We start from the raw sequence: 26157 nt of genomic DNA on the forward strand, positions 1-26157 counted from the left end.
CATAAATGGAATATAACTTCTCATTTTTCTGGTTGTACATGATGTAGAATCACACCAGTTGTGTAGTCTTCTGTGCACATAGGGTAATAATGTTGGATTTATTCTAATATCTTTCCTAACCCCATGTCCCTCCTCTCCCTTCACTGCTCTCTGCCTAATCCAAAGTAACTTTATTCTTTCGAAGTACCCTTTCCCATACAAACTTTGATCACTTTGAAAATGATTGTTTTGATTTTATTGTTGGCTGTTGTAATGTTCGTGTTCCTACTTTTTTGTTTCTCCCTTAGTCGTCCTGATCTTATAACTAAATTAGGAAAATTGTGAAAGTTTCAGATTCCCTTCCCATTTGTTTACAAGTACTATATTAACACAAGAGAATTATGCTGAGTCTGGAAGGAGCTGTAAACTAATCACCAACTCCTTTGCCATTCCAGTGTACCACAAGTACTGCCTGCATGTGTGTCTATGGCCTCCTCTCTTTCGTTCTGACCTCGTTGGAGCTGCACACGCTGGGAAATCAGCAGGTCAGTCTGTCTTTCCTGAGGCTCTGTCCTACTCAGCTTAGCAATCAGATTCCTACAGCTCCCTCTTTAGATCTTATATTGTGTTTTTCACATGTTAATTTGTTCATTGCTGTTTATATTCATTTATAATTTTTTCCTTTTATTCATTTATTTTTTTGGTAGAGGGGATTGAACCAAGGGTGCTTAACCACTGAGCCAGGTCCCCAGCCCTTTTTAGTTTTTATTTTGAGACAGGATCTAAGTTGCTTAGTTGCCTTGCTAAGTTTCTGAGGCTGCCTTTAAACTTGTGATCCTTCTGCTTCAGCCTTCATAGTTGAGGAGATTATAGCATGCACCACTGTGCCCGGCTGTATTCATTATTTATTATATGAATGATGTATGTTAATTGTAGAAAAAATAGAAAATGCTGATAAAAAGAAAAATGTAATCCTATCACACAGGTTAACTTCTATGGACATTTTGATGTGTTCTCTGATGTTTTCTACCTGTATGTACATAAAAATATAATAATTTTTTTTTAGAAATAAAATCATAATGTACAGTCATGTTTTGGTATCTCTTGGGGATTGATTTCAGGAACCCCTGAGAATATTAAAATCCACTGATGGACATCCTCTAGAATACTTTAATTTAAAATCATCTCTAGGGGCTGGGGTTGTGGCTCAATGATAGAGCACTTGCCTAGCATGTGTGAGGCCCTGGGTTTGAGTCTCAGTACCACATATAAATAAAATAAAGGTCCATTTATAACTAAAATTAAAATATATATATATAAAGAAATAAAGTCATCTCTAGATTACTTATATACAATGTAAACAGTGTGTAAATAGTTATTATGCAGTCTTATTTAGGGATAATGACAAGAGGAAAAAGTCTGTAAATATTCAGTATAGATGCATTTTTTTTTTTCTCAAATAGTTTTGATCTGTGGTTGGTTGAATCTGCAGTTGTGTAACTGTAGATAGAGAGGGCCAACTGTATACTATTTTGTAACTGCATTTTTAAAATTCATCTATCCCAGACATCTTTGGTTGTTTTTTTGTTTGTTTGGTACTAGGGATTGAACCCAGAGGTGCTTATTTACTGAACACACCCCCAGACCTTTTTTTTTTTTTTCTCTTTGACAAACTGTTTATTAAATTCTTATCGGTATGGGATGAATATTATTACATCCTAGAATCCCAGACTCAGGGAGGTGGTAAAGTAGCAATGGTAAATTTGGGTATCTGGTCTCCCAAAAGTACCTGCCGCTCTACTCCCAATTCTTCAGTGGCTGCCAGACGGATCACCCCTCCACTGGAGCCATCCGGTTCCATAGCCAAAGCAAGAGCATTGGCAGTGAACTACAGACACTCCTCCTTAGTCATGCCTTCACGGTAGGTAGCATCAACATAGCCATAGATATATGAACTCCCAGAGGCTCCAATGGCAAAGGACTGCCTTACTGTCATACCTCCCATGGGAACTGAGTATACCTGTCCTCCTTCTTGAGGATCCCAGCCAGCAATGATAATTCCCGCCATCAGATCTTTCCGGTATTGGTAACACATCTCCTTAAAGAGGCTGGCTGCTGTGTGCACCAATGGAGGCTCATTCATTTCAATGCTGTGGAATCCAAGCTGATAAGTGACAGCATCTACTACAGCCTGGGTGTCAGCTGCAGAGCCTGAACGGCAGCAGAAAATATGGTCATGAATAGGAATCAGCTTGTCAGTCACTCGATTGGCGATATAGGACCCAGTGGTTGTTCTGGAGTCTGCCCCCAGAACCACACCCCCGTCAAATTGCACAGCCATGATAGTGGTCCCTGTGGAGACTTCCCGGTTTTCCCAGTCTGGGGCGACAGCCTCCTGCCCCCAGGCGGATGCGGGACCCTCTCCTCGAGCAGCAACTAAGGTGGCCAACATGTTCCTCCTCCTCTGCTGCCACAAAGCAACTGTCGTAAAGCGCTCTACCCCAAGACCTTTTTATTTTTCATTTTGAGATAGGGTTTCACTAAGTTGCTGAGACTGGCCTCAAACTTGCCATATTCCTGCCTCAGTCTCCAGAGTTGTTGGGATTACAGGTGTGCACCACCTTGCCCAGCTTACAGTTGTTAATAAGTTTTCTTTATTTTAATAAAAATTCAACATTTTTAAGAAATACTAAATTTCAACTTGTACCAAAGTAGAAAAAGTTGTATAATTAACCCTTGTAATCCCATCACCAGCTTCCAATATTTATCTACTCAGAGCTAATTTTATTTCATTTCTACTCCTTCCCAAATTCTTTTGAAGCAACTTCCAGATGTAGTATTTCATATCATTTATGAATATTTCAGTAAAACTTAACTTTTCAATTGTTATCACACCAAAAAAAAAAAAAAAAGCACTCAGTATCTTCAAAAATGAAGTCCAGGTTCAAGTTTCCAATTATCTTATATATGTCATAAATTTTACATAAGTTTGGGTTGGGATAAGGTTCAAATATTGTAATAGGTTGGTGGCCACAAGTCACATGGCTATTTAAATTTAAATGATTGAAATTGAAAACTCAGGTCCTCAGCATCATTGGCCTCATTTCAAGTGTGTTAATGGTCATGTCTGGTTAGTGGCTTCCATATTTGAAAGCACAGCATACCTAGAACCTTCCCATCATATAAAGTTAGGATGTTGTCCAGTGTTATCTGTAAATTCACTTTCTTTTTAGTGCTGCTGACAGTTTTGTTGTTGATTCTGACATTGTTCCTGGTGACTACCTTATTTTCTGGATTTTGCTGATTGCATCCCTGTGATGCAGTTTAATATGTTCTTTCATCCTTTGTATTTCCGCTAAGATCATTTAGGTTTGACTTTTTTTTTTTTTTTAAGCAAGACTGCTTCCTAGATGATGTTTTGTACTTCCATCAGAAGTTAGTGTTGGTTGTCTTTTTATGTGATGTAAGCACCTATTGATGTTCTTTGTCTATTAGAAGAGAAAATTGCAAAATGGCACTTTAATTCTGTCTTTCCTTTGTTTATCAGTTGCAACATTTCTATACATTAACTATTTGGTACTCTGTTATAGAATTCTATACATACCTGATTCTTTTCTTGTATTTACCTGTTTTCTCTAGCACCCTCTCAAGGTATCTAGTGGGTTTTTTTTTTTAATATCAATATGAGCTCATAGATTTATTCTATTTATCATTTTATTTTTTAAAATATTTTTAATACGTTTATTTTATTTATTTATATGTGGTACTGAGGATCGAACCCAGGGCCTCACAATTGCTAGGCAAGCGCTCTATCACTGAGTCACAACCCCAGCCCTATTTATTTATTTTAAAAAAATATATTTTACTTGTAGTTGGACAAAATACCTTTACCTTTCATTTATTTTTATGTGGTGCTGAGGATCGAACCCAGGGCTTTGAACTTGCTAGGCGAGTGTTCAACCGTTGAGCCACAACCCCAGCCCAAAATATTGATTTTTTTTTTTTTTTAATGTGGTGCTAGGGATTGAACCCAGGGCCTTGTGCATGCAAGGCAAGCACTCTACCTCCAGCCTGAGCTCATAGATTTAAACATACTGTGTTTTTCTTTTTCATAATATCTTTATTTTATTTATTTATTTTTATGTGGTGCTGAGGATCGAACTCAGTGTTTCGTGCATGCTAGGCAAGTGCTGTACCACTGTGCTACAACTGCCGCCCTGCTAGCTGTGTTTTAATCTGTGCAGTTATTATTCTTGGGCTGAGATTGCCCCATCTTTGGTCAGTAAGGACTTTCCAATTGTCTTCTGAATTCATTTGACACTACCCTTATCTGTTTTGATAGCTCTATTGCTTACTGGTATGACAAGATATTACAGGATTATTGTGTAGGATTCTTGTTTCAGACCTAGAACCTGCTTTCCAAGTTGTTCTGATTCTTTTTAGTGGGAAATGATGTTTGATGAGTATCCTTAAAACTAAATCATTGTGTTCATTTTCAATGATTAGTCACTTGTTTTGTGAACTGATGGAAATTTCTTATTATTGGATAAAAATGAGATTGGTACTAATTCAAAGAATCAATTCCCCAAGCTCTGGGGCATAGAACAAGCTTTGCACACTTCAGGAAAATTCTAATCACAATGGAAGGATCTGGTCCTATTCTATGCTTGGAGAATAGATATAACATGTTGTAGGAGTCGTGGTGCTTGGTTTAAAAAAAAAAAAAAAAAAGACTCTGTAAGCATTTATTAGATGCCCAGTGTGTGTTTAACTCTGTCCTGGGTGTTAAGAATAAAAATATTAAAAAGATATTGTTTTTTTGTTTTGTTTTGGTACTGGGGATTGAACCCATGAGCACTTAACCACTGAGCCATATCCCCAGTCCCTTATATATTTTATTTGAGACAGGATCTCACTAAGTTGTTTAGGGAGAGCCTCTCTAAGTTGCTGAGGCTCTAAGTTGACCTCATGATCCTCTTGCCTCAACCCCCTGAGCCGCTGGGATCATAGGCGGGCGACACCACGCCTGGCAAGACATTGTCCTTGCCCTGCCTGTTAGGAGCAAAGTAAAGGTGAGTCTAGTAGTAATACCTTACTTATATACTAGTTTTGAATTTACAGCCAACTTGCTTTTATTCCTTACACTCAAAATAGTACCATGAGCTATTATTTTCCCCATTTTACAAACGAGCATGTGAAATTCAGAGAAGTGAAATGTGTATACAGCATATACAGTATGCACCCTGGACAAGGTGTGATCTTATTCTTTAAACCCAGAATTTTTTGTAACATATATGGAGATGTTTATTGGTGTTTTTATGTGAACAGAATACAGTAAGAAAAAAAAAAAAAGACACTACTTCAACCAGGGAAAAGGAACAATTTCTTCCCTCCCCCAACAGGATGTAATTGACACAGCGTGTGAAGTCCTGGCGGACCCTTCTCTTCCAGAACTCTTCTGGGGAACAGTAAGTATGTTGGAGGGAATCATACTCTGACATTACTCTGGACCAAAAGGATTTATCAGACATTTTGTGAGAGGCTTTATATTTAGGTTTTGCAAGTATTTTCTCACTTAATTGTCAAAATATCTGTGAGGTAGAGACTGTTATTGATGCCACGTTGTGTATGATGAAATGTGATGCCTAGGGATATGAAGGGATTCCACCAACGTTACACGGCCAGAAAGAGACAGCAAGGACCTAGTTCTATCTGACTTGAGTCTGTAGCCCAAATCATCCACCAATGTGTTATCACCAAGTCTTTTTTCATATTGACAGTCTTTCAACAACCAGGATTCCTAAAACTTTTCTCCGTGTGTTTGTGTGTTCACTGGGGATATAACCCAGAGCTTCTCTACCAAATTTATCCTTTGAGATCGGTTTTTACTAAGTTGCCCCAGCTGGCCTTGAACTTGTAATCCTCCTGCCTCAGGCTCCTGAGTCACTGGAACTTCGGGCATATGTCTCCATACTTCACTTTTGGCTTAGGGTCCTGCAACTCTTCTTCTTTTTTTTTTTTTTTTTCATATATATATATGCCTGTGTATATTATTCTCTTTCTCCTGAGATGCTATTTACTGTTACATGGATTGAACCCAGAGGTTCCTCACTACTGAGTCACATCCCCAGCCCTTTTTATTTTGAGATAGGATCTTGCTCAGTTGCCAGAGACCTCACTAGGTTGCTGAGGCTGACTTTGAACTTGCAATCCTGCTGCCTCAGCCTCCTGATGATTCCTCTCAAAAATACTTAGAGGGTTGTAACTAGATCTTACCAAGTCATCAGTATTGTGATTGGTTTGAGCATTTGGAAAGAATGGTTTTTCACCAGCACTGGTGTTAGCATTGACAGTGACTTCAAATGTCTGTTTTCAAACCTGTACCAAAGCCAGACTGATCTGCCTGTGTGTATTAACCTCTTTCTCCTGAGTTGCTGTTTACTCTTACAGATGCTAGCAATATCCCTGGTAGAAGCTGGTGTGAACCAGTATGTAGATGGAGCATCTTTGCTTGTGTGTGGTGGCTAGCTGCTGACGTGTTTTAGGGTAGTTTTCACGTCAGTGGAAACATTGTACTAAGGAATAAATTATCTTCTCATAGAAAGGGTGGCCAGGAAGAAGAGATCACTGGATAGACTTAAGAGTTGCTTTTCAGATGCCAGTTAAATCAAATCCCAACTGAATGTTGTCCTTTCTCAGTGGGGACATGAAAGTCTTAGATTATTAGGGAAGGATTGCTTCTAGACTTTCTGAGGATTATCAGGCAGTTCTGAAGAATAGTGACTTCTCCCCTTCCGCTGTAGGAACCAACTTCTGGTCTTGGGATCATTCTGGACAGTGTATGTGGAATGTTCCCCCATCTCCTTTCCCCACTCCTGCAATTACTCCGAGCCCTGGTATCAGGAAAGTCCACTGCCAAAAAGGTAAGTTGTTCAGTTAGCTCCCTAAATAGAACCTGAGATGCTGTTCAGGAGAGACAACTGTCTCTGTGGAGAGAGGGGATAACTTGAGTGGAGATTAGGTAGGAGAGCAGAAGGTGATTCCAAGATGATCTACAATGGTGGACTGGGAAGGAGTTTGAGGACCAGTTTACGCAGTCTGGTTAACAGAGCAGACTTGGGACCCCCATGAATGTTCTGTAGGTAAATGTGTGATTCAGTTTCTTTCTGCATGTTGCCAGGTGTATAGTTTCCTAGATAAGATGTCTTTCTACAATGAACTTTACAAGCACAAGCCCCATGATGTAATCTCCCATGAAGATGGAACTCTTTGGAGAAGGCAGACGCCCAAACTCCTATATCCTCTGGGTAAGGAGATCCTCAGTGCCGCAGCCTTTCTCACAGCAGCTCTCCTTAGACCACCTTGCTGCTGGGTTGATCCTTTTGTGTGAGGTGATTGTAGAGCAGCTCCTTGTCATCTCACCATGTTTGTTGATTCATTGATAAATAATTAGTTTCTCTCCCTCTCTCTCTTTTTTTTTTTTTTTTTGTGTGTGTGATATTGGGGATAGACTGAGGGCCTCATGCATGCTAGGCAAGCACTCTACTGCTGAGCTGCATCCCCAGCCCAGTTTCTGTTATCTGTTTTACATCATTAAATTGTTTTTTGTTTTTTTAATTTTACATGCTCATTGTAGCAAGGTAAACAATGCAGGTCTATGTTAAAAGTCAATCTCATTTCCATCCTATCTCTGTCAGATACTCAATGTTAAGAATTTTATGGGACTGGGGATGTGGCTTAAGCGGTAGCGTGCTCGCCTGGCATGCGTGCGGCCCGGGTTCGATCCTCAGCACCACATACAAACAAAGATGTTGTGTCCGCCAAAAACTAAAAAATAAATATTAAAAAAATTTTCTCTCTCTCTCTTTAAAAAAAAAATATTAAAAAAAAAAGAATTTTATGTATATTCTTTCAAATATTCGTTCTTTTAACAAACTCATTCTGACAGTTGGCTTTCTTCCCCCGTCTCCCCCCAGTACTGGGGATTTAACCCAGGGGTGCTTAAACACTGAGCTACATCCCCCTACTTTTTTTGTTTTTTTATTCTGAGACAAGGTTTCACTAAGTTGCTGAGGCTGGCCTTGAACTTGTGATCCTCCTGCCTCAACCTCCCAAGCTGCTGAAGTTGCAGGTGTGAGCTACTGTACCTGGCTTGGTTTTCCCTTATATGACTCTTGACTCATTATTACTACTACATTATTATTATTATTGTTATTGTTATTATTCTGGGGATTGAACCAGGGCCTTGCACATGCTAAGCACATGTTTTACCACTAAGCTGCCCCCCAGTACCTTACTCATTCTTCTTAGTAACCATATACTTAATCCTTGATATTTCATAACTTTTTATTTTTCTCCTTATGATCAGGACATTTAGACTGTGTCAGCGTTTTGCCACTATAAATAATATTGCATTGGGTGCACGCATACATCCTTGTATATTGGTATATTCTTTTTTAATATTTATTTTTTAGTTATAGGTGGACACAATATCTTTGTTATTTTTATGTGGTGCTGAGGATAAAACCCCATGCCTCACGCATGGTAGGCAAGTGCTCTACCTCTGAGCCACAACCCCAGTCCCTTGTTATTTTTTTCTTTTAATTTTTTTTTTGTAGTTGTAGATGGACAGCATGCCTTTATTTTGTTAAAAAATTTTTTTAATGTGGTGCTGAGGACCCAGTGCCTCACACTTGCTAGGCAAGCACTTTGCCACTGAGCTTCAGCTTGTGTTTATTTTTAGTAGAATCCTCCAAATGGGATGATTGGGTAAAAGGATATATAATTTTTTTTAGTAGATGCCTAATAGTAGATGAAATGAGTAAACAAAATGTGGGATATACATACAAAGGAACATTATTCATTCTTAAAAAATAAAGTAAATTCTTCCTGGTGGTATAGTTCAGTGGTAGAGTACCCACCTAGCATGTTTGATGCCTTGGGTTTGAACCCTAGCTCTGTCCCCCTACCCCAAAAAGAGAAATTCTGCTGTATACTACAACATGCATGAACCTTGAAGACATTTTGCTAAGTAAAATAAGCCAGTCACAAAGGACAAATGCTGTCTGATTCTACTCATGAGATACTCAGAGTTGTCACATTGAGAAACAAAGTGCAGTGTTGGTTGTCAGGGGCTAGGAGATGAAAAGAATGGGGAATCATTGGTGAACTGGTGTAGCTTCAATAGTGCAAGATGTACAACATAAGATTGGTGGGTGTGTGGGGAGATGGCTGTACCACAGTGTGGCTGTACTGAATGCCGCTGAACTTAATTTGATCTTAGGTTTATTTTACCATGATTTTGAAAAGGTTGTTCACAATTTTTTTTTTTTTCTCCTTCTTCTTTCCTTTCTTGCCTGGGTATTGAACCCAGAGGTGCTTTACCACTGAACTGTTTCCCTAGCCCTTTTTATTTCTTGAGACAGGGTCTTGCTGCTAAGTTGCTGAGGTTGGCCTTGAACTTGCAATCCTCTTGCCTCAGCCTCCTGGGTCACTGGGATAATAGGTGTGTGCCACCATGCCTGGCAACAATTGTTTTCTTGTTTGTAGTGAATGTGTAAGAGTGAGCAATCATTACTCTTGAACATGTATCCCAGGTGCTCAAGGAGTATAGTGCAAAGAGGGCACAGCTTCTGCTCTAACTTGTGTCACCAGTAATGTGCTAGGATCCAGGCACTGGTTGCCACAGCTTACTTCTGTAGTTGTTGAGGTGGAAACCACTTTGCATGCAGCTGGTTTTCAGACACATAGGAAGAATCACTTTTCCAATGACAAGAGAGTTTTTAATTATTCTTTAGAGGAAAAAGATGTAAGAACGTTAGGTACTAAAGAGAGTCTAAATCCTGTGTTTAAATGTTGGTGTGTGGTACAGGAGTTGACTCCTCTTCCTTGTCTTCAGATATTAGGCAGATCACTCTTCTTCCTTCTTAGGAGGTCAGACCAACCTTCGCATACCTCAAGGCACTGTGGGCCAAGTAATGCTGGATGATAGGGCTTACCTGGTGCGTTGGGAATACTCCTACAGCAGCTGGACCCTTTTTACCTGTGAGATTGAAATGCTGCTTCATGTTGTTTCAACTGCAGGTATGGTCATCTTTTGGAGACATCTCTATGGGGAGGGAAAAGTGGTCATGCTCAGAGAATTTGGAATTTCAAGATAAAATTCAGAGCTATCAAGGTTGGGATGTCTGATTTGTTTTTCTGGGTATCAGAGACCATTCAGTGATATTATGAAGTTGTTTTCTGTGAGGTTACAGTCTGTCTTTCCCCTCAGATGTGATTCAGCATTGCCAGAGAGTGAAACCCATCATTGATCTGGTCCACAAGGTCATCAGCACAGACCTGTCTATAGCAGACTGGCTCCTGCCCATCACGTCCCGTGTCTACATGCTGCTGCAGCGGTGGGTCCTTCATGGCAAGCGTTGAGCTGCCTGGCTGAGCTCATGTGGTTATTTTCTTGGGGTCCAGGAGCCCAACCACACACCATCTGGGTTAAAGTTCACGCATGTTCCCCTATTAGAAAGCCTGGCGGAAATCTTTCTCCAGCTGAGGGCTTTTCTATTTCTATAGCCCCACTGACAGGAGGGATTCGGAGAGAGAACCGGAAAATAATGTGTGATAGAATCAATTGTGTTAATCATCTTACTGAGTGCAGTGTTCCATTCTCTAACCAGGTTGACAACAGTGATCTCTCCCCCTGTGGATGTCATTGCCTCTTGTGTCAATTGCTTGACAGTTTTGGCTGCCCGGAATCCAGCAAAGGTGAGATGCCAAGTCTTCCTGACAGTCAAGCCGTGTCACACTTGGCATATACCTGAAGATAAATGCACTTAACTTTTCTTTTCCTTCATTAGGTCTGGACTGATCTTCGTCACACAGGTTTTTTACCATTTGTGGCCCATCCTGTCTCCAACGTGAGTCAGATGATTAGGTGAGCCATGTCTTGGATTGATAGATTTTGTTCACTAGTGCAGGCTGTTCTTGGTTCAGGTCCAGCCTGGCTTTATTAGTTTGAAAGACACTCTTCTATCCACATATTCTTTGTACTTCTGTTCAGCCCTTAGACCTGTGGGTGAGTGAGGACAAACTAAAGGAGATGAGGGCACAGGAAGCACAGAGCTGCTCTCTTCTCTAAGGACACAATAATTAGTCCAAGTTTTTAAAGTCAGATAAAGAGGGGAGGGTGGGAGGGGGGAGAGGGGGAGAGAGAGGGATGGATTTCTCATCCAGCTATGACTGTTAAATATGTGGGAATCTGGGGCTGGGGATGTGGCTCAAGCGGTGGTGCGCTCGCCTGGCATGCGTGCGGCCAGGTTCGATCCTCAGCACCACATACAAAAAAAGAAAGGATGTTGTGTCTGCCGAAAACTAAAGAATAAATATTAAAAATTCTCTCTCTCTCTCTAAAAAAAAAAAAATGTGGGAATCTACTTTCTAGCTGAGAGAATCCAGAGGTTTCTGGATCCAGAGACATAATGTCCTCTTTTTTCGTTTTTTCTGCAGTGTTGGTGATCAAACCCAGGGCCATTCCATTCTGTGCAAGCACCCTGCACCCCCAGGCCTCCGTCCCCGACTCTTAACCACAGTCACTCTGTTCTTTCCTCATTCCATGGGTGCTTCTTTGCAGGAGACTGGTTACTACTCCACAGACTCCATCTTACTATCTGAATATTCTTTCTTTGCTCTCTCTTGCCTTTAAAACAAAGATGTTTCTCTGATGCTTATTTGATTTTTTTTTAATACATTTATTTTGTTTATTTATTTTTATTTGATGCTGAGGATCGAACCCAGGACCTCGCACATGCTGGGCAAGTGCTCTACCGCTGAGCCACAACTCCACCCGCTAATTTGATTTTTAACTTTAAACTTCTTGAGATTATACATCAGTAAAATATGTTCTTAATGTTTGCCCTGGTTTCAGATTGCCTGGGTTTGTTCCCCTTGTAAGAGCATTTGTGTGTTATGCCTGAGCGTCTAGACAGTAATGAGAATGCTTTTGGCTGTAGGAACTTGAAACCTTGAAATTTCTCCATGAGTGTTTTTTCTCGGCTTCTGTCTTCCCAGTGCGGAGGGGATGAATGCTGGTGGGTACGGGAACCTTCTGATGAACAGTGAACAGCCCCAAGGCGAGTATGGCGTCACTGTTGCCTTTCTCCGCTTGATTACCACCCTTGTCAAGGTACGGTCTGGTCATATGATTGTGAAATAGTTTTCTTGTCCCCTGCTTCTATAATCAGGTTATGTGTAGGAAGAACAGTTGTCCTAAAGTTATTGTGGCCATAGTTTCTGTGTATTGAAAACCTATTGTATATATTAGTATGATCGAAGGTATATAATTATGCAAATATATTTAATACTCAGAGGCTTAAGGGATAGACCTCAAGGGTAATGCAGTACCTTTTAAGCTATTTTGACTATACCCCAGGGTAATATGTACATTTTATTTTTACATCCCAGTTAGTACCTGTGTGTGTATGTATACTCCAGGAGCATAGTTCACAGTGCAGTGTTTGCTACCTAAGAAGCGTTCCCATCTTTCCTCTTCAGGCCCTTCCTCTTCTTTTTCTTGGTAGTACTGGGGATTGAACACAGTGGTGCTCTACTACCGAGCTACATCCTTAGCCCTTTTTATTTTATTATATTTTATTTATTTATTTTTAAAATTGTTTTGTAGTTGTTGATGGGCCTTTATTTATTTATTTGTTTGTTTGTTTGTTTATATGTGGTGCTGAGGATCGAACCCAGTGCCTCACACATGCAAGGCAAGTGCTCTATCACTGAGCCACAACCCCAGCTCTAGCCCTTTTTATTTTGAGATTAGGTGTCACTAAGTTGCCCAGGCTGGCCTTGAACTTTTGTGATCCTCCTGCCCCAGCCCCCTGAGTCAGGTTTGTAGGAGTGTGATATTGTGCCTGTTTCCCTTTTCTTTGTTTATTTGTTTGTTTCTTTCTTTTTTTTTTTAGTGAGTTGTGACCATAGGCTGATCTCATAATTAGTAGATCAACTCTGAAAAATACTGGAATAAGATTAAGAGCAAGGATTGGAGTTGGATGGAATTAGGTTTACATTTCAGGTTGATCATATACTGGCTCTATGACCTTGGACAAGTACAGAATGTCTTAGAACCTTTCTAAAATAGGAATATACCTCTTAGGGTGGGTTAAAGGATCATACATGAAAAACACTCAGTACACTTACTGCTTATAGCAATCTATGAATGTTTGAAAACATAGGAACAGTTGATGCAAATGTCTATGTAAATAAAGAGTCACAGTTTTAAGATAAGGAAACTGAACAGGTACTGTTAGGACAAAAAACTTGGGGGTGTCAGATCATAGTGTATTCCAGTGATGGGGTTGTGATTAGGGACAGCTGCATATCAGTGAAGTTGACATTCTTTGTCATTGTTATCCTATATCCTTTATGTTTAAGATACCCTGCCTTCAGTATTCAGAGGTAGCCTTTCTTCTTCTTTATATAGGCACCATTTTTCTCCCACTCTGGGACATAGGATTAGGTCTTGTGTATACTAGGCAAGCCCTCTGCCACTGAACTAAATCCCCAACCCTGATGTAAGCACCTTTTATGACACTGTCACATTGTCTTTTTAGCTACTTTTTCTGTTCTAGAGAAATCCACAACATGGACTCGATTGAAGTAGGGAGATTTTCTGTTTTTCACTGAAGGATAAAGTTTGCCTAAGTTTTCTTTGGACCCACGTGTACTTTTGGAGTTAAATCATGAACAACTTTTCCTTCCATATCAGAGGGCCTCACAGAACGGTTTCCTACAGGGGCAGCTTGGTAGTACCCAGAGCCAAGGCCTGGTACCCTGTGTCATGTTTGTGCTGAAGGAGATGCTTCCCAGCTACCACAAGTGGCGCTACAACTCCCATGGTGTGCGGGAACAGATTGGTAAGGATAGCGTGCTTAGGGAAATCCTGGGCACTTTCTGGTTCCCTGGACATCTTCTTTCTCTCCCTTTTGTGGGATTATGACCATCACACAAGGCCTCATCATTGTCATATCTTCTTTGGAGTCTAGGTTGCCTGATCCTGGAGCTGATTCATGCAATACTGAACCTGTGCCATGAGACAGACCTGCACAACAGGTAATAAGGGGCTGGTTGCTAGAGTGCACCACTCACCAAGGGAAGACAGGGGTTTTCTTCTAGAGCACTTGCTTAGACCGAAAGCTTAGTAGTTTCAACATTGTGGTCACTTTCTACTGATTCAGTTATCATTTCTCCCAGTAGAAAGAGAAGAACAAATGAAGTAGGAATGAGATGGGGTGGTTTTTTGGATATGCTGTGTGTGTGCGTGTATATGTACACTTTATGATTTTTATGATCTTTATAAAAGTTATGCATATTCATTGGAAAAATTCTCATTCAGTACAAAATGAATCTACTTCCCAGAGGTAGCTGTTGTTAATGGGCTATTGTTAGTATGTGTTCTAGGCGTTTTCCTTGGATTGTACTCACTGCTCTTTCTTTCTGTGCTACCACATATAGATCTGTCTTGTTTTAATGGCTCCATAAATTCCATCCATGGGTTAATCATGATTCATTTCTGTAAACATGTCTGTTAATTGATGGATGATTAGATTGTATTTCAGGGTGGTCTTTGGTACCAAGTCTGTTTCAGAGTGCCTGCATCTTGTAGAGAGCTGGTCTGTGTATCCCATTGTCTAGTTGCTTGGGTCTGCCTCCCTATTCCAGCTGGACAGTGCCCTTCTCTTCCAGTGATAAGCTTGGCCACATCCTGTAACTCAATACCTCTGTCTTCCAGTCATACTCCCAGTCTGCAGTCTCTCTGCATCTGTAGTCTGGCATACACAGAAGCAGGACAAACTGTCATCAATATCATGGGCATTGGTGTGGACACCATTGACATGGTGATGGCTGCTCAGCCTCGAAGGTAGGACCCCCTCTTCTCCTTCGCCTTTTATCTTTACTGTGCTTGAATATTTTAAGGCTTCCAGTAGCTTGCTTCTCCTCCCTCCTCCTCCTCCTCCTCCTCCTCCATCTCCATCTTCTCCTCCATCTCCATCTCCTCCTCCAGCTCCATCTCCTCCTCCATCTCCTCCTACATCTCCATCTCCATCAAACTTGTTATCCTCCTGCCTGAGCCTCCCAAGTCACTGGGATGACAGGCATGTGCCACTGTACCTGGCTGTGATAGTTTAAGACAACCTTGTTCTTCCAAGGGCATAGTCTTTATATTACCTAATGGCTGCTGTATAGATTAGTACATAGGAAAAGGAATTACTACTTCTCAGAATCTGTTGAACTCTAGGAGTATTGTTAGCATCACAGTCATGAGAACATGTATGTTGCAAATGAATTCATGTTGTCTGATCATCTTTGGTTTCCATTTGGCACTCTAGTGATGGGGCAGAGGGCCAGGGGCAGGGCCAGCTGCTGATCAAGACTGTGAAACTGGCATTCTCTGTCACCAACAATGTCATTCGGCTGAAACCTCCTTCTAATGTGGTGTCCCCCTTGGAGCAGGCTCTCACACAGCATGGTATGTACTTCTCTTCCACTCAGCAACTTTCCTCCCATGAGTATCTATTTTAGGCATTGTTAGGCATTGTTGGGCATTGACACTCTTTTCTGATGAACTCCTTGAGGAAATTTGGACATGATAGTAGCTCCTTTCCTAGTCTTGGAAATAAGGGGACTGAATCATACTTAATTTCTATCTCCTATTGATGACAGAATAGTAGTGAGAATGCGGGCTTCAAGTCAGACCACCTTGATCCACTTTCAGACTCTAGCTAGCTCTGTGATCTTGGGCTTATTGTTAATAAACTTTGCCTCAGGTTTCTCATCTATAAATTTGAGATAGTAAATAGTATATACTTTATAAAAGCATAACAAAGAGCAGATGGATAACTGCATGGAGAGGAAAGTTCCTGGTGCCTGTTGAATACTACCTCTGACTATTTTGTGACTCTATAGTAGTTGTTCAATCCTTTGTGACTCAATCTATTCATTTTCTTTCTTTCTTTTTTTTGTACCAGGGAGTAAACCCAGATGTGCTTAACCACCGAGCCATTTCCCCAGCCCTTTTTATATTTTACTTAGAGACAGGGTCTTGCTGACTTGCTTAGGGCCTCACTAAGTTATTGGGGCTGGCTTTGAATTTGTGATCCTACTGCTTTAGCCTCCTGAGTGGCTAGGATTATGAGTGGCTGGGATTATAGGTGTGTGCCACCATGCCCAGCCAAGTCTATTCATTTTCATTTTGTTTGGGTCATGTTTAAGATCTTTTCTAGTTGTATGGTTTTGGAATTTTTATGAATATTTTGTATATCTATACAATTCCTTTTTCTAACCTATTTGTTAAAAGTACCTATTTTCTTAATAATATATCTTAGCCATTAATGAATTATATTGAACTATTTACCTCCCACCTCCAACCCAACCCCCCCAAAAATATCCTGGCTGCTGCTTTGCTTCTGAGAAAAGAGAATGAGTCAGTTCATGCTGACCCTCCACATACTCAAGGCTAGTCCCCCAAGTGCATTAGCCATTTGGAACATCAGCCTCTCTAAGAGCTTGAATTGAAGTGCCTTTGGTGTCTTTACTATTCCTGTGCTTCTCCAGGTGCCCATGGAAACAACCTCATTGCTGTTCTAGCCAAGTACATCTACCATAAACATGACCCAGCTTTGCCACGTCTGGCCATTCAGCTGCTGAAACGTCTGGCCACGGTAGGATCCACTTAGCCAACCAGAGCCCCAGGACATGGACTCTTTCTGCTACAGACCACTCTTGCCCTCTTTCAAGAGAAGCATCTGGCTAACACTTGGACTTGAAGTAATGTAGACACACACACATACACACAAATACACACAAGTAAATGTGTGTTTATGTGATATTTTTTTCCTGATTGCACGAGACATACATGCTCATTGTAAAATATTTATTTAAAGTTATAGATAAACATAACAGAAAATTAAGGTACCCTCTTGTTCCAAGAATCCCTGTGAGCAGGAAAGGTTCATTCAGTGACTTGAGATTTCTTTTTATCTGTATATATGTATTGAATATAAGTATTTGTACACTTTTGTTCTTTATACCAAAGGCTAGTTCCTCTGTACATGCTGGGAGTTTGGGTATTGGGGCTTGAACCCAGGCCTTACATATGCTAGGTCTGGCCATTCAGCTGCTGAAACGTCTGGCCATGGTAGGTACTCTGCTGCTGAGCTACATTCCCGTCTTTTTTTATTTTATTTTAAGACAGGTCTCATTGAGTTGCCCAGGCTGGCCTCAGACTTAATAATCCTCCTGCCTTAGTCTCCTTAGTAGCTGGGATTACAGTGCACCACTGTGCCCAGCTACCACTTTACATATTTTGGAACAACTAGCCTTGCCTTCAACAATTTATGTTTCTAACACCTAAGTTTTACATCCTTGCACAGAGACTTTATCAGTTTTTCGGTCTTTACTAATCTAATAGACAAAAAAAAATATCTTTTCTGACTTCGTCTTTTTTTAATATTTTATTTTAGTTGTTGATAGACCTCTATTTTATTTATTTATATGTGGTGCTGAGAATCGAACCCAGTGTCTCACACATACCAGGCACATGCAGAGCCCCAGCCCCAGCTCCTTCATTTAATGTAGTACCAGAAATTAAACCCTGGGCCTCACATGTACTAGCCAAGCACTCTAGCTCTGAGTCATGTCCCGGCCATCTTTTTATGTTTGCTCTTCTGTAAATGTTGGTCCTCATCTGAGAGTTTTATGACTATATGCATCTCTCTCTGCTGTATCTAGAGCTCTCTGAGCTCCCTTCTGTAGAAGCCCATTGAGGTTTTTCTAAAAGCAGAACTATAAGCCATGTGTCCTGGTCTCTGCTAGGTGGCCCCAATGTCAGTGTATGCTTGTCTGGGCAATGATGCAGCTGCCATTCGTGATGCCTTCCTGACCCGCCTTCAGAGCAAGATTGAGGACATGCGCATCAAAGTCATGATTCTGGAATTTCTCACAGTTGCTGTGGAGACCCAGCCAGGCCTTATAGAACTGTTTCTGAATCTGGAGGTGACAGACGGCAGTGATGGCTCCAAGGTGAGCCTGCACTTGGTGTGAGGCTGGGCAGTGGCTCCTGAGAGGTGTGGCTGCTTGCAGTGGCTGTGGAACTTGAATTCCCACTTCTCCCCCTTGCAGGAATTCAGCCTTGGTGAGTGGAGTTGTCTCCACGTGGTCCTGGAGCTGATTGATTCCCAGCAGCAGGATCGGTACTGGTGCCCACCTCTGCTGCATCGTGCAGCCATTGCCTTTCTGCATGCTCTGTGGCAGGACCGCCGAGACAGTGCCATGTTGGTCCTCAGAACCAAGTAAATCTGCCTCCCAGACTTATTTAACTTCTGAGTCTCCTTGTCCTTGTCTGTGAAAAAGGAATAACAGTAGCTTTTACCTGCAGAGATGTCTGTGACTCTCTATTGGGAATGTGCATAAAAAATGCTTATCACATAGCTAATTACAGGGGAGTCTTGTATTTTTCTTTTTAATGCTGACACTAGCAGGTGTTATCTTCAGAGTCCGTCACTTTTGTGTTCTGTCTTCTGTATTCGTTCTTCTTCTTTTGGTATAGGGATTGTACACAGGGGCACTTCACTATTTTATATTTTGAAACAAGGTGTCACTAAGTTGCTGGGGTTGGCCTAGAACTTGCTATCCTCCTGCCTCAGCTTCCAGAGTTGCTGGGATTCAGGTGTGCATCACCTTGCCTGGCAGAACCTATTATTCTTGAGAAACAGTAGATGAGAATGGCTTCCTTGGGCCATTGGACAAATCGAAAAACCCTATTCTCCGGGACCTTGGTGGCACAAAAGGAATGTATGTTAAAAAAGGCTCAGTTTTGGGAGTTTGTTCTCTTAATTTCCTCTCTGTTCTGTTTTATAGGGTTTTGGGAAATATATAGTGGAATGATCCTTAAGAGTTCTATAAAGAGCTGGGTGCAGTGGTGTATACCCATAATTCCAATGATGTGGAAGGCTAAGGTGGGAGGATCACAAGTTTGAAGCCAGCCTGGACAATTTAAGATCAAAAAGGACTGGAGATGTAGTTTAGTGGTAATGTGCTCCTGGGTTGTATCCCAAGTATTATAATTTTTTTGTTGATCAACTCTTCAATGTACAGTTGGATTTCTTAAAGAGAATATAATTTTTATCTATGGAACCCTTTACGTTTATGGAGGAACACATGTTAGTATTGGAACTGGTAAAACGTGACCACCGAGGGGAGCTGGAAAGAGGAGAAAAGACTATGGGAGAGAAAATGTGTTTTCTCCAATATTTGTTTTCTTCTAGACCCAAGTTTTGGGAGAATTTAACCAGTCCATTGTTTGGAACCCTTTCTCCTCCCTCAGAGACATCTGAGGTAAGCTGTGGTAGAGGCTGGGCTGTGAGGGGAAGGTGAAGAGAACGATACCTTCCCCGGTTAGCCACAGAATGTTTTCTTTGCGTGAAACATCTTTCAAGTCTTGCTTTGGGAAGGAAAGTGGCTTGCCTTGCTCTGGGTGGATGGCTCTGTGGTCTTTTCTTGCTGGGTGACTTTGTGGACCTGTAGCCCCTGCCCTTATACATCAGATGCCCATTCACCTTTAACAGGGACTGTGCTTGCTTGTTTTCCAAGTGTTGGATCACTGTTGTCACATAGCCTGTGAGTGGGTGGGGGTGCGAGGGAAGAGGTTTTTTTATGTGATGTTTGTTCTGCCTCCCCTCCACAGCCCAGCATCCTGGAAACCTGTGCCCTCATCATGAAGATAATTTGCTTGGAGATATACTATGTAGTTAAGTGAGTTCTTTCCTGTTGTGATTTATTTTTTATTGTCTTGGTGTGGGGCACTATTAGGGATGGAATCCAGGGACACTTGACCATTGAGCTATATCCTCAGCCCTTTTATTATTTTGAGACAAGGTCTTGGTAAAATTGCCCAGGCCGGCCTCAAACTTGTGATCCTCCTACTTCAGCCTCCCGAGTAGCTGGGGTTATAGGCACATGCCATCGTCATGTTGAGATGTTAATTAAAGGTTGGAGAAGGAGACTGTGGTGGCCCACCACTGGGGACATGGAGGCTTGAGAGTGAGTGCAGAGGAGAGGGCTGGTTTAGAACCATTCGTGAAGGGCCAGTGAGCTCCCTGGACAGTCTGTTGGTGGCATTATGATTATCAGGAGTGGTATTACAAAGCAGGATTTTATGGAGGAGGAATCCTGGAAAGGCCTCAGTCTAACCCATTATATTGACCAAAAAGTCTCAGTCCACTCCAGGTGATCCTGGAGCCATCTATCTGCCTTAAGTCCATGTGATATGGCTCTCTCTGCCTTAGCAAAGATCTGCATCCATCACATTCCCACCTGCTTTTACAACCTAACCATGGGGTTTGTATTTTCTTAATATCATAGTGGTTCATTAGACCAATCATTAAAAGATACACTCAAGAAATTTTCCAGTGAGAAGTGCTTTGCCTACTGGTCGGGGTACGTCAAGTCCTTGGCAGTTCACATGGCTGAGACAGAGGGCAGCAGCTGCACGTCCTTATTAGAGTATCAGATGTTGATCTCTGCCTGGAGGATGCTTCTCATCATTGCCACCAGTCACGTAAGGATCTCCTTGGGGGAGTTTTCACTTTGGTAATTTAGCACTGTTGTGTTGAGATCCCTAGCAGATATAGCCTCTTTTGATAAGAATGAATCAGAGTTTCTCTCTTTGAGATTCAAAATGTAATGGGTTGTGCACAGAGAGATTGGGACTGATAAGGGGTGGTTGAGGGTTTTGCGTCTAATAGGAGACTCTTGAGAAGATTATAGAGAAGTAATTCAGAATTCCTGCAGCCATTGCTGGAGGCCTACTGAAGCTTCTCTGGCCTGGCTTACCCTGAGCTTCATGTGCCTCCCTTCCTTCATGTGTCTGTCTCTGCCTCTGGTGCTATATGCCCTGTAGGCACTGGGCTTAGGCTTGGGGACTGGCCAACAGGTAGAAGTTGCAGTACCCTCCTCTTAGATGTTTGTTTTCTTTGGTTTTAGAAACTGCATTTCCTGGTCTTAAAAGAAGTGAGACCACTGTCACTGTACTGTGTCTGGAGAGTCGTTTTTTAGAGAGAGTTGACATTTGGGAAGTTTCCATTGTTCTTGGCGTTTTTTTTGTGTGTGTGTGGCTCAATACCATGCTGTGTTATAAAGATTTGGTCTGAAGTTGTTCTTCCTGAGGGCATCTGGGTTGATACCTTAGCTTTATTAACACTTGAGATGGGTGGGTGCCCCCTGTTCCAGGCATCTTGTTCATTTCTGTGGCTTGTCCCTCAGTGCCAGACTTCCTATGTGCTCAGAGCTTTGAACCTAGGAAGTAGGTATGAGAGCATTAGTGACTGTGGACCCTTGAGTCTTCAGACACACCTCCAGACTTGGCCACTTTTGGTAGCGATTGATTCCCCAGGGAATAAATGTCTGTGTCACCTCCTTTTTAAAAAGGCCGTCATCGGGAGCAATTCTTGAGAAGTAGCTCTGAAAACCCTGCAGTCCTCTGCCCCTCAGGAAGCTTATTGGTTAAGTCCAGATTGGGACCACTCATTCATTCACTGAATAAGTATTGGCAGGGTGCTTGCTTTGTGCCAGTTGGCACCAGCAGTGTAGTAGTAAGCAAGGAAAATGAGGTCTTTGATGTCATGGTGAGTTCCCATGAGGGTGTAGATTATAAACAAATTCACAAATGAAAAATACAGATTTAGGAGCTGGGGTTGTGGCTCAGTGGTGGAATGCTTGTCTAGCATGTGTGAGGCACTGGGTTCAATCCTCAGCACCACGTAAAAATAAATAAATAAAGGTATTTTTTTTAAAAATACATATTCAGATTGTTATGTTAGTTACTGCTTTGAAGAAAATAAGATGCTGTGGTGTTGAACACATGAGACAGGAGTGGTCAGGCGGGCCCTCTCCAAGTTGGTGGTGTCCCAGCTGGGGCCTATGTAGACAAGAACCTCCGAGCATAATGCCTATAAAGTAAAGATGTCTCAGCAGATGGAATTGCAGGTGCCAAGTCCAGAAGTAGAAAAGAGCTAAGTGTGTTAAAGCAGGAAAGGCAAGGAGGGTTGGACCAGAGTGAGGAAGGTAGGGTGGTACGTGTGGCTGGTGGGCCATATGGAAGAATGTGGCTTGCATTTCCCTGGCACTGGGAAGTCTTTGAAGACTTCTAAGCAGAGGAAGTCTGGAATCTGGAAGAGGAGGTGAACTTGGGCTTGAGTCTGATGGGATCAGTGGAGAAGCAGCATGACCCTTAAGCCCCATTTTAATTAGGGACTTGTCAATGACTAATTGTGGAGGGCCCCACATTTCTTGGCTTCTGAAGTCTAGGAAATTTTCCCAAGCAAAACTTTTTTTTGTTTCTTCGTAGGCAGATATCATGCACTTGACTGACTCTGCGGTACGACACCAGCTCTTTCTTGATGTGCTGGATGGGACCAAAGCTTTAGTAAGTGTGTCTGGCAGAGTTCCCTCTCCTCCTGGAGGTGCTCTCCAGTCAAGTAGCTCATGCCCTGCAGGCCACACAGGTGGTCGGGTCAGAGGGCTCGGGTGGGCAGCAGCCCTGGGCCCCTCCTCCCTTGTTGCAGCCCTGTGAACGCACTGCCAGGGAAAGGTCTTGCACAGCGTCTGTTCACAGGCTCCTACCTGCTCCACTGTCTCCCTTTAGCTCCTAGTTCCTGCCTCCATGAACTGCCTCCGCCTTGGCTCCATGATGTGCACACTGCTGCTCGTCCTCCTCCGGCAGTGGAAAAGGTGAGCACCAGGCAGGAGAGAAGCTCAAGGCCCCAGCTTCTTCTGCAGGTCTGCGTGCTCCTCCTTAATGACCCTCATCACCCTGGAGCAGGGACAGCGGGCCGGACTAGTTTTATCATAGGGAAAGGGAGGCATACCAAACAAGCAGGGGCGCAGCAGTCTGCCTGAGGCACCTGAGGTGGAACAGGGCCGTGCATGGCCTGTGGGTGAATGCTGCCCCCCATGCTCGCAGAGAGTTAGGTCCTGTGGATGAAATCCTTGGGCCTCTGACGGAGATCCTGGAAGGTGTGCTGCAGGCAGACCAGCAGCTCATGGAGAAGACCAAGGCCAAGGTGTTCTCAGCGTTCATCACAGTGTTACAGATGAAGGAGATGCGAGGTGAGGGGCCAGCCTGGGTGGGCTTCCCCCAGCCAGGGCCACATGTTTTTCCTCTGACTTTCAAGGTTTTTAATTTTATAATTCTTGCCTCAAGAAAGCACTTTTTCTTTCCTACCCATCACTCCTTCCCTCCCGTGAGATGACGCTGTTAGCACCTACTGCATTCCCAGCCCCTGCTTGGGAAAGAAGCATTGGTGTGCAGTGAGAGTTGACCTCTGATTGTGACAAGTGTTCCCTCCCCATCTGCTCTGTAGTAAGTGACATCCCCCAGTACTCCCAGCTGGTTCTGAATGTCTGCGAGACACTCCAAGAAGAGGTGATTGCACTCTTCGACCAGACCCGCCACAGTCTGGCATCAGGCAGTGCCACAGAGGACAAGGACAGCATGGAGACGGATGACTGCTCTCGGCTCCGACATAAGGACCAGCGTGATGGGGTGAGGGAGCACCCTGGCAGGCTGTCTTTCTCACTGCCTGCCGGCTCTGTGCTGGCCCTGGGATGCTCTCGTGGACTTTGCAGCCTGGTGGGAAAGGTGGTAGTTGCCATTGGAGTGCAGCCTGCTGGAGAAAGGGGGTGAGAGTTTCAGCTTGGCTTCAGCCTCATCTGGTGACTCAAGAAAAAGTGCCTTGCTGGGGATGGGGTTGTGGCTCAGTGATCGAGTGCCCCTGAAAAGAAGGTACCTTCCCAGCAGTGGCTTAGTGGGTGATAGACAGGCCCCAGCAGGCAGAAGGTTCAGGGAAGATTTGGGCAGCGAGAAGGGTACATTGCCAACCTTTGGTCAGCATCTTCTGGTGACCTGAGGAAAGGCTGGTGTGAGTGAAATGGGGGCTGGATGGTAGCAATCTCGCTTCTCAGGTTCTTTGATCTGGTGCTGAAGTGACACAGAAAATGATTGAAGGCTCTTAAGCCAAGGAGAGAGAGATCACCAGATGTATGTAGTACAGAACAGTGTTTTTTAAACTGGGTCATGACCTATTAGTGAAATTAGCTCATCTGACTACAATCAGCATTTTTAAAATGAATTAGAATAGGGCTGGGGCTGTGGCTCAATGGTAGAGTGCTTTCCTAGCACATGCAAGGCCCTGGTTCGATCCTCAGCGCCACATAAAAATACATTAATAAAGGTATTGTGTTCAACTACAACTAAAAAATATTTTTAAAAAATGAATTAGAATTAAAAAGAAACATCAACTGGGTGTGATAGCACACACCTGTAATATCAGCTACTTGGGGGCTGAGGCAGGAGAATTGCAAGTTCGAGGTCAGCCTGGGCAACACAGTGAGACCTGTCTCAAATCAAAAGGGCTGGAGGTGTGGCTCAGCGGTGGAGCCCTTGCCTAGCATGCTGTGCTTCTGGGTTTGAACCCCAGAACTGAAAACCGAAAATCAGCATGCTTTCTGTGATGTGAGAGTGGATACTATTAGTGGAAAACTGTACCTGGGTGTACATGGGGGCACAGTCGGTGGTCAAAATAAGTGTGAAAAGCCATTGGTGTCAGGAGTGAGGCCTGTGCAAATGGTGTAGCAAGAGGTGAAGTCACCCAGACTCCGATTGGCAGAGCTGGTGCTAGGCGGGAGGTGGCACTGACGAGGCTCATGATGGTAGTGTTGGGGGCAGAGAGGGAAGAAGTGGTGGCTCTGTCAGTTTGGGGGTTGCTTGTTTGGGTGGATGGACTTGCCATTTCTTAGAGGTGGATACAGGAGTAGGGCAGGACGAGGAGGAAGCACAAGCTGTATCCATCACACGCCACACTCAGCTGTGTGTAACAAGAGGTCTTGGGCGGCCAGAAGGGCCCCTCCTCCTCTTTCTTTCGTGTACTGTGCCCTTTTCTTTTTACTCATCTTTGCCCCTGGACCCTAGCAGGTGTGTGTCCTGGGCCTGCACCTAGCCAAGGAGCTGTGTGAGGTGGATGAGGACGGGGACTCATGGCTGCAGGTGACTCGCAGGCTCCCCATCTTGCCCACCCTTCTCACCACCCTGGAGGTGAGCCTCCGCATGAAGCAGAACCTGCATTTCACTGAGGCTGCACTGCACCTGCTCCTCACCCTGGCTCGCACCCAGCAGGTAGGAGGCCAGCCTGAGGGTAGGAGGAACCTCACTGCTAGTGGTGATGCTCCCAAAAGCTGGGGACTGGGCTGAGCTTGCAGGGTGCCTGAAGGCTCAGCTCATTTATGGGGCAGTGCAGACTCCAACTCATTCCACATCTGTCTTCCCAGGGAGCCACAGCAGTGGCTGGGGCCGGCCTCACCCAGAGCATTTGTTTGCCTCTCCTGAGTGTGTACCAGCTCAGCACCAACGGCACTGGGCAGGTGAGTGCCAGGAGCCTGGGTTGGCCTCCTGCACTTTTCAGGCAAAAAGTGCCCTCTCCTGTCTTGCCGCCTGTGTGTGACCCTGCAGTTGCTCTCTTCTGCGTGGCTCATCCAGTGCCCCTATGGTGTGGACTCTTCCCTGCCCCCAGGTGGATCTCACTGATAGGCAGCTGAGCAAAGATTCAGATGTGCAAGATTCTGGGTTGGTCCCTAGCACCAAAATGCACTACCTGGTCCCTGTACACCAGCTTTGGGAGCTGGGATAGAGTCTTCCTTTTGAGTTGTGAAGGGGAACAGGACAGGACTTTGAGGGTAGGTTTTCAACCAGGGCAGTTGTAATCCTCTTCCTCCAAAAAGCAGTGTGTACTTGTGATTTCTTAGCCCTTGGTGAGGAGGAGGGCAGCCGGTATTGTGGGTGCTTGGTGGGTCCTCAGCACCCAACCCTCTGCATACCCCACCCCAGATACCTCTAGTATAGCAGCTATCTTCTAATCTCAGAAGAGTGCTTCTCAGCCAGTCTCTCGCTCCTGTCAGAATTGGTCTGTATTTGTTTCCAGGGCAGGGATACATTCATGTTGATACTGCTGGCTTATGGCACCTCAGACTAGAACTCGGAATCCTGTACCTCTCTGCCAGTGCTCTCTGCATCTGCTGGCCTTGCCTGCTTCTGGCCCTGCTGGTTTGGGTGGATGGACTTGCTGTTGC

General features: G+C 43.4%; 1 protein-coding gene and 1 pseudogene across 4 annotated transcripts in view; one reads left to right on the plus strand and one right to left on the minus strand.

Moving 5' to 3' along the window:
• Positions 1 to 26157, plus strand: part of Nup188 (nucleoporin 188) — a 55042-nt gene that overhangs the window by 25751 nt on the left and 3134 nt on the right. For 2 of the 4 annotated variants that reach the window (XM_071601038.1, XM_027943161.2), the window contains 25 exons: positions 435 to 524; positions 5382 to 5447; positions 6783 to 6902; positions 7160 to 7286; positions 9910 to 10062; positions 10253 to 10379; positions 10653 to 10740; positions 10833 to 10909; positions 12043 to 12157; positions 13772 to 13892; positions 14022 to 14088; positions 14768 to 14896; positions 15366 to 15505; positions 16591 to 16697; positions 17851 to 18057; positions 18157 to 18326; positions 19302 to 19371; positions 19721 to 19788; positions 20398 to 20593; positions 22382 to 22459; positions 22679 to 22764; positions 22997 to 23142; positions 23397 to 23578; positions 25004 to 25207; positions 25360 to 25452. In XM_071601038.1, the coding sequence (XP_071457139.1) occupies positions 435 to 524; positions 5382 to 5447; positions 6783 to 6902; positions 7160 to 7286; positions 9910 to 10062; positions 10253 to 10379; positions 10653 to 10740; positions 10833 to 10909; positions 12043 to 12157; positions 13772 to 13892; positions 14022 to 14088; positions 14768 to 14896; positions 15366 to 15505; positions 16591 to 16697; positions 17851 to 18057; positions 18157 to 18326; positions 19302 to 19371; positions 19721 to 19788; positions 20398 to 20593; positions 22382 to 22459; positions 22679 to 22764; positions 22997 to 23142; positions 23397 to 23578; positions 25004 to 25207; positions 25360 to 25452 (3027 nt within the window). The remainder of the gene's footprint in view (positions 1 to 434; positions 525 to 5381; positions 5448 to 6782; positions 6903 to 7159; positions 7287 to 9909; positions 10063 to 10252; positions 10380 to 10652; positions 10741 to 10832; positions 10910 to 12042; positions 12158 to 13771; positions 13893 to 14021; positions 14089 to 14767; positions 14897 to 15365; positions 15506 to 16590; positions 16698 to 17850; positions 18058 to 18156; positions 18327 to 19301; positions 19372 to 19720; positions 19789 to 20397; positions 20594 to 22381; positions 22460 to 22678; positions 22765 to 22996; positions 23143 to 23396; positions 23579 to 25003; positions 25208 to 25359; positions 25453 to 26157) is intronic. The other 2 variants (XM_071601039.1, XM_071601037.1) reach the window with 1 other exon arrangement.
• Positions 1784 to 2431, minus strand: LOC114098945 (proteasome subunit beta type-6 pseudogene; annotated as a pseudogene).

Source organism: Marmota flaviventris, chromosome 13 (assembly GCF_047511675.1).
Source record: "Marmota flaviventris isolate mMarFla1 chromosome 13, mMarFla1.hap1, whole genome shotgun sequence".
In the NCBI taxonomy this organism is placed as follows: domain Eukaryota; kingdom Metazoa; phylum Chordata; class Mammalia; order Rodentia; family Sciuridae; genus Marmota; species Marmota flaviventris.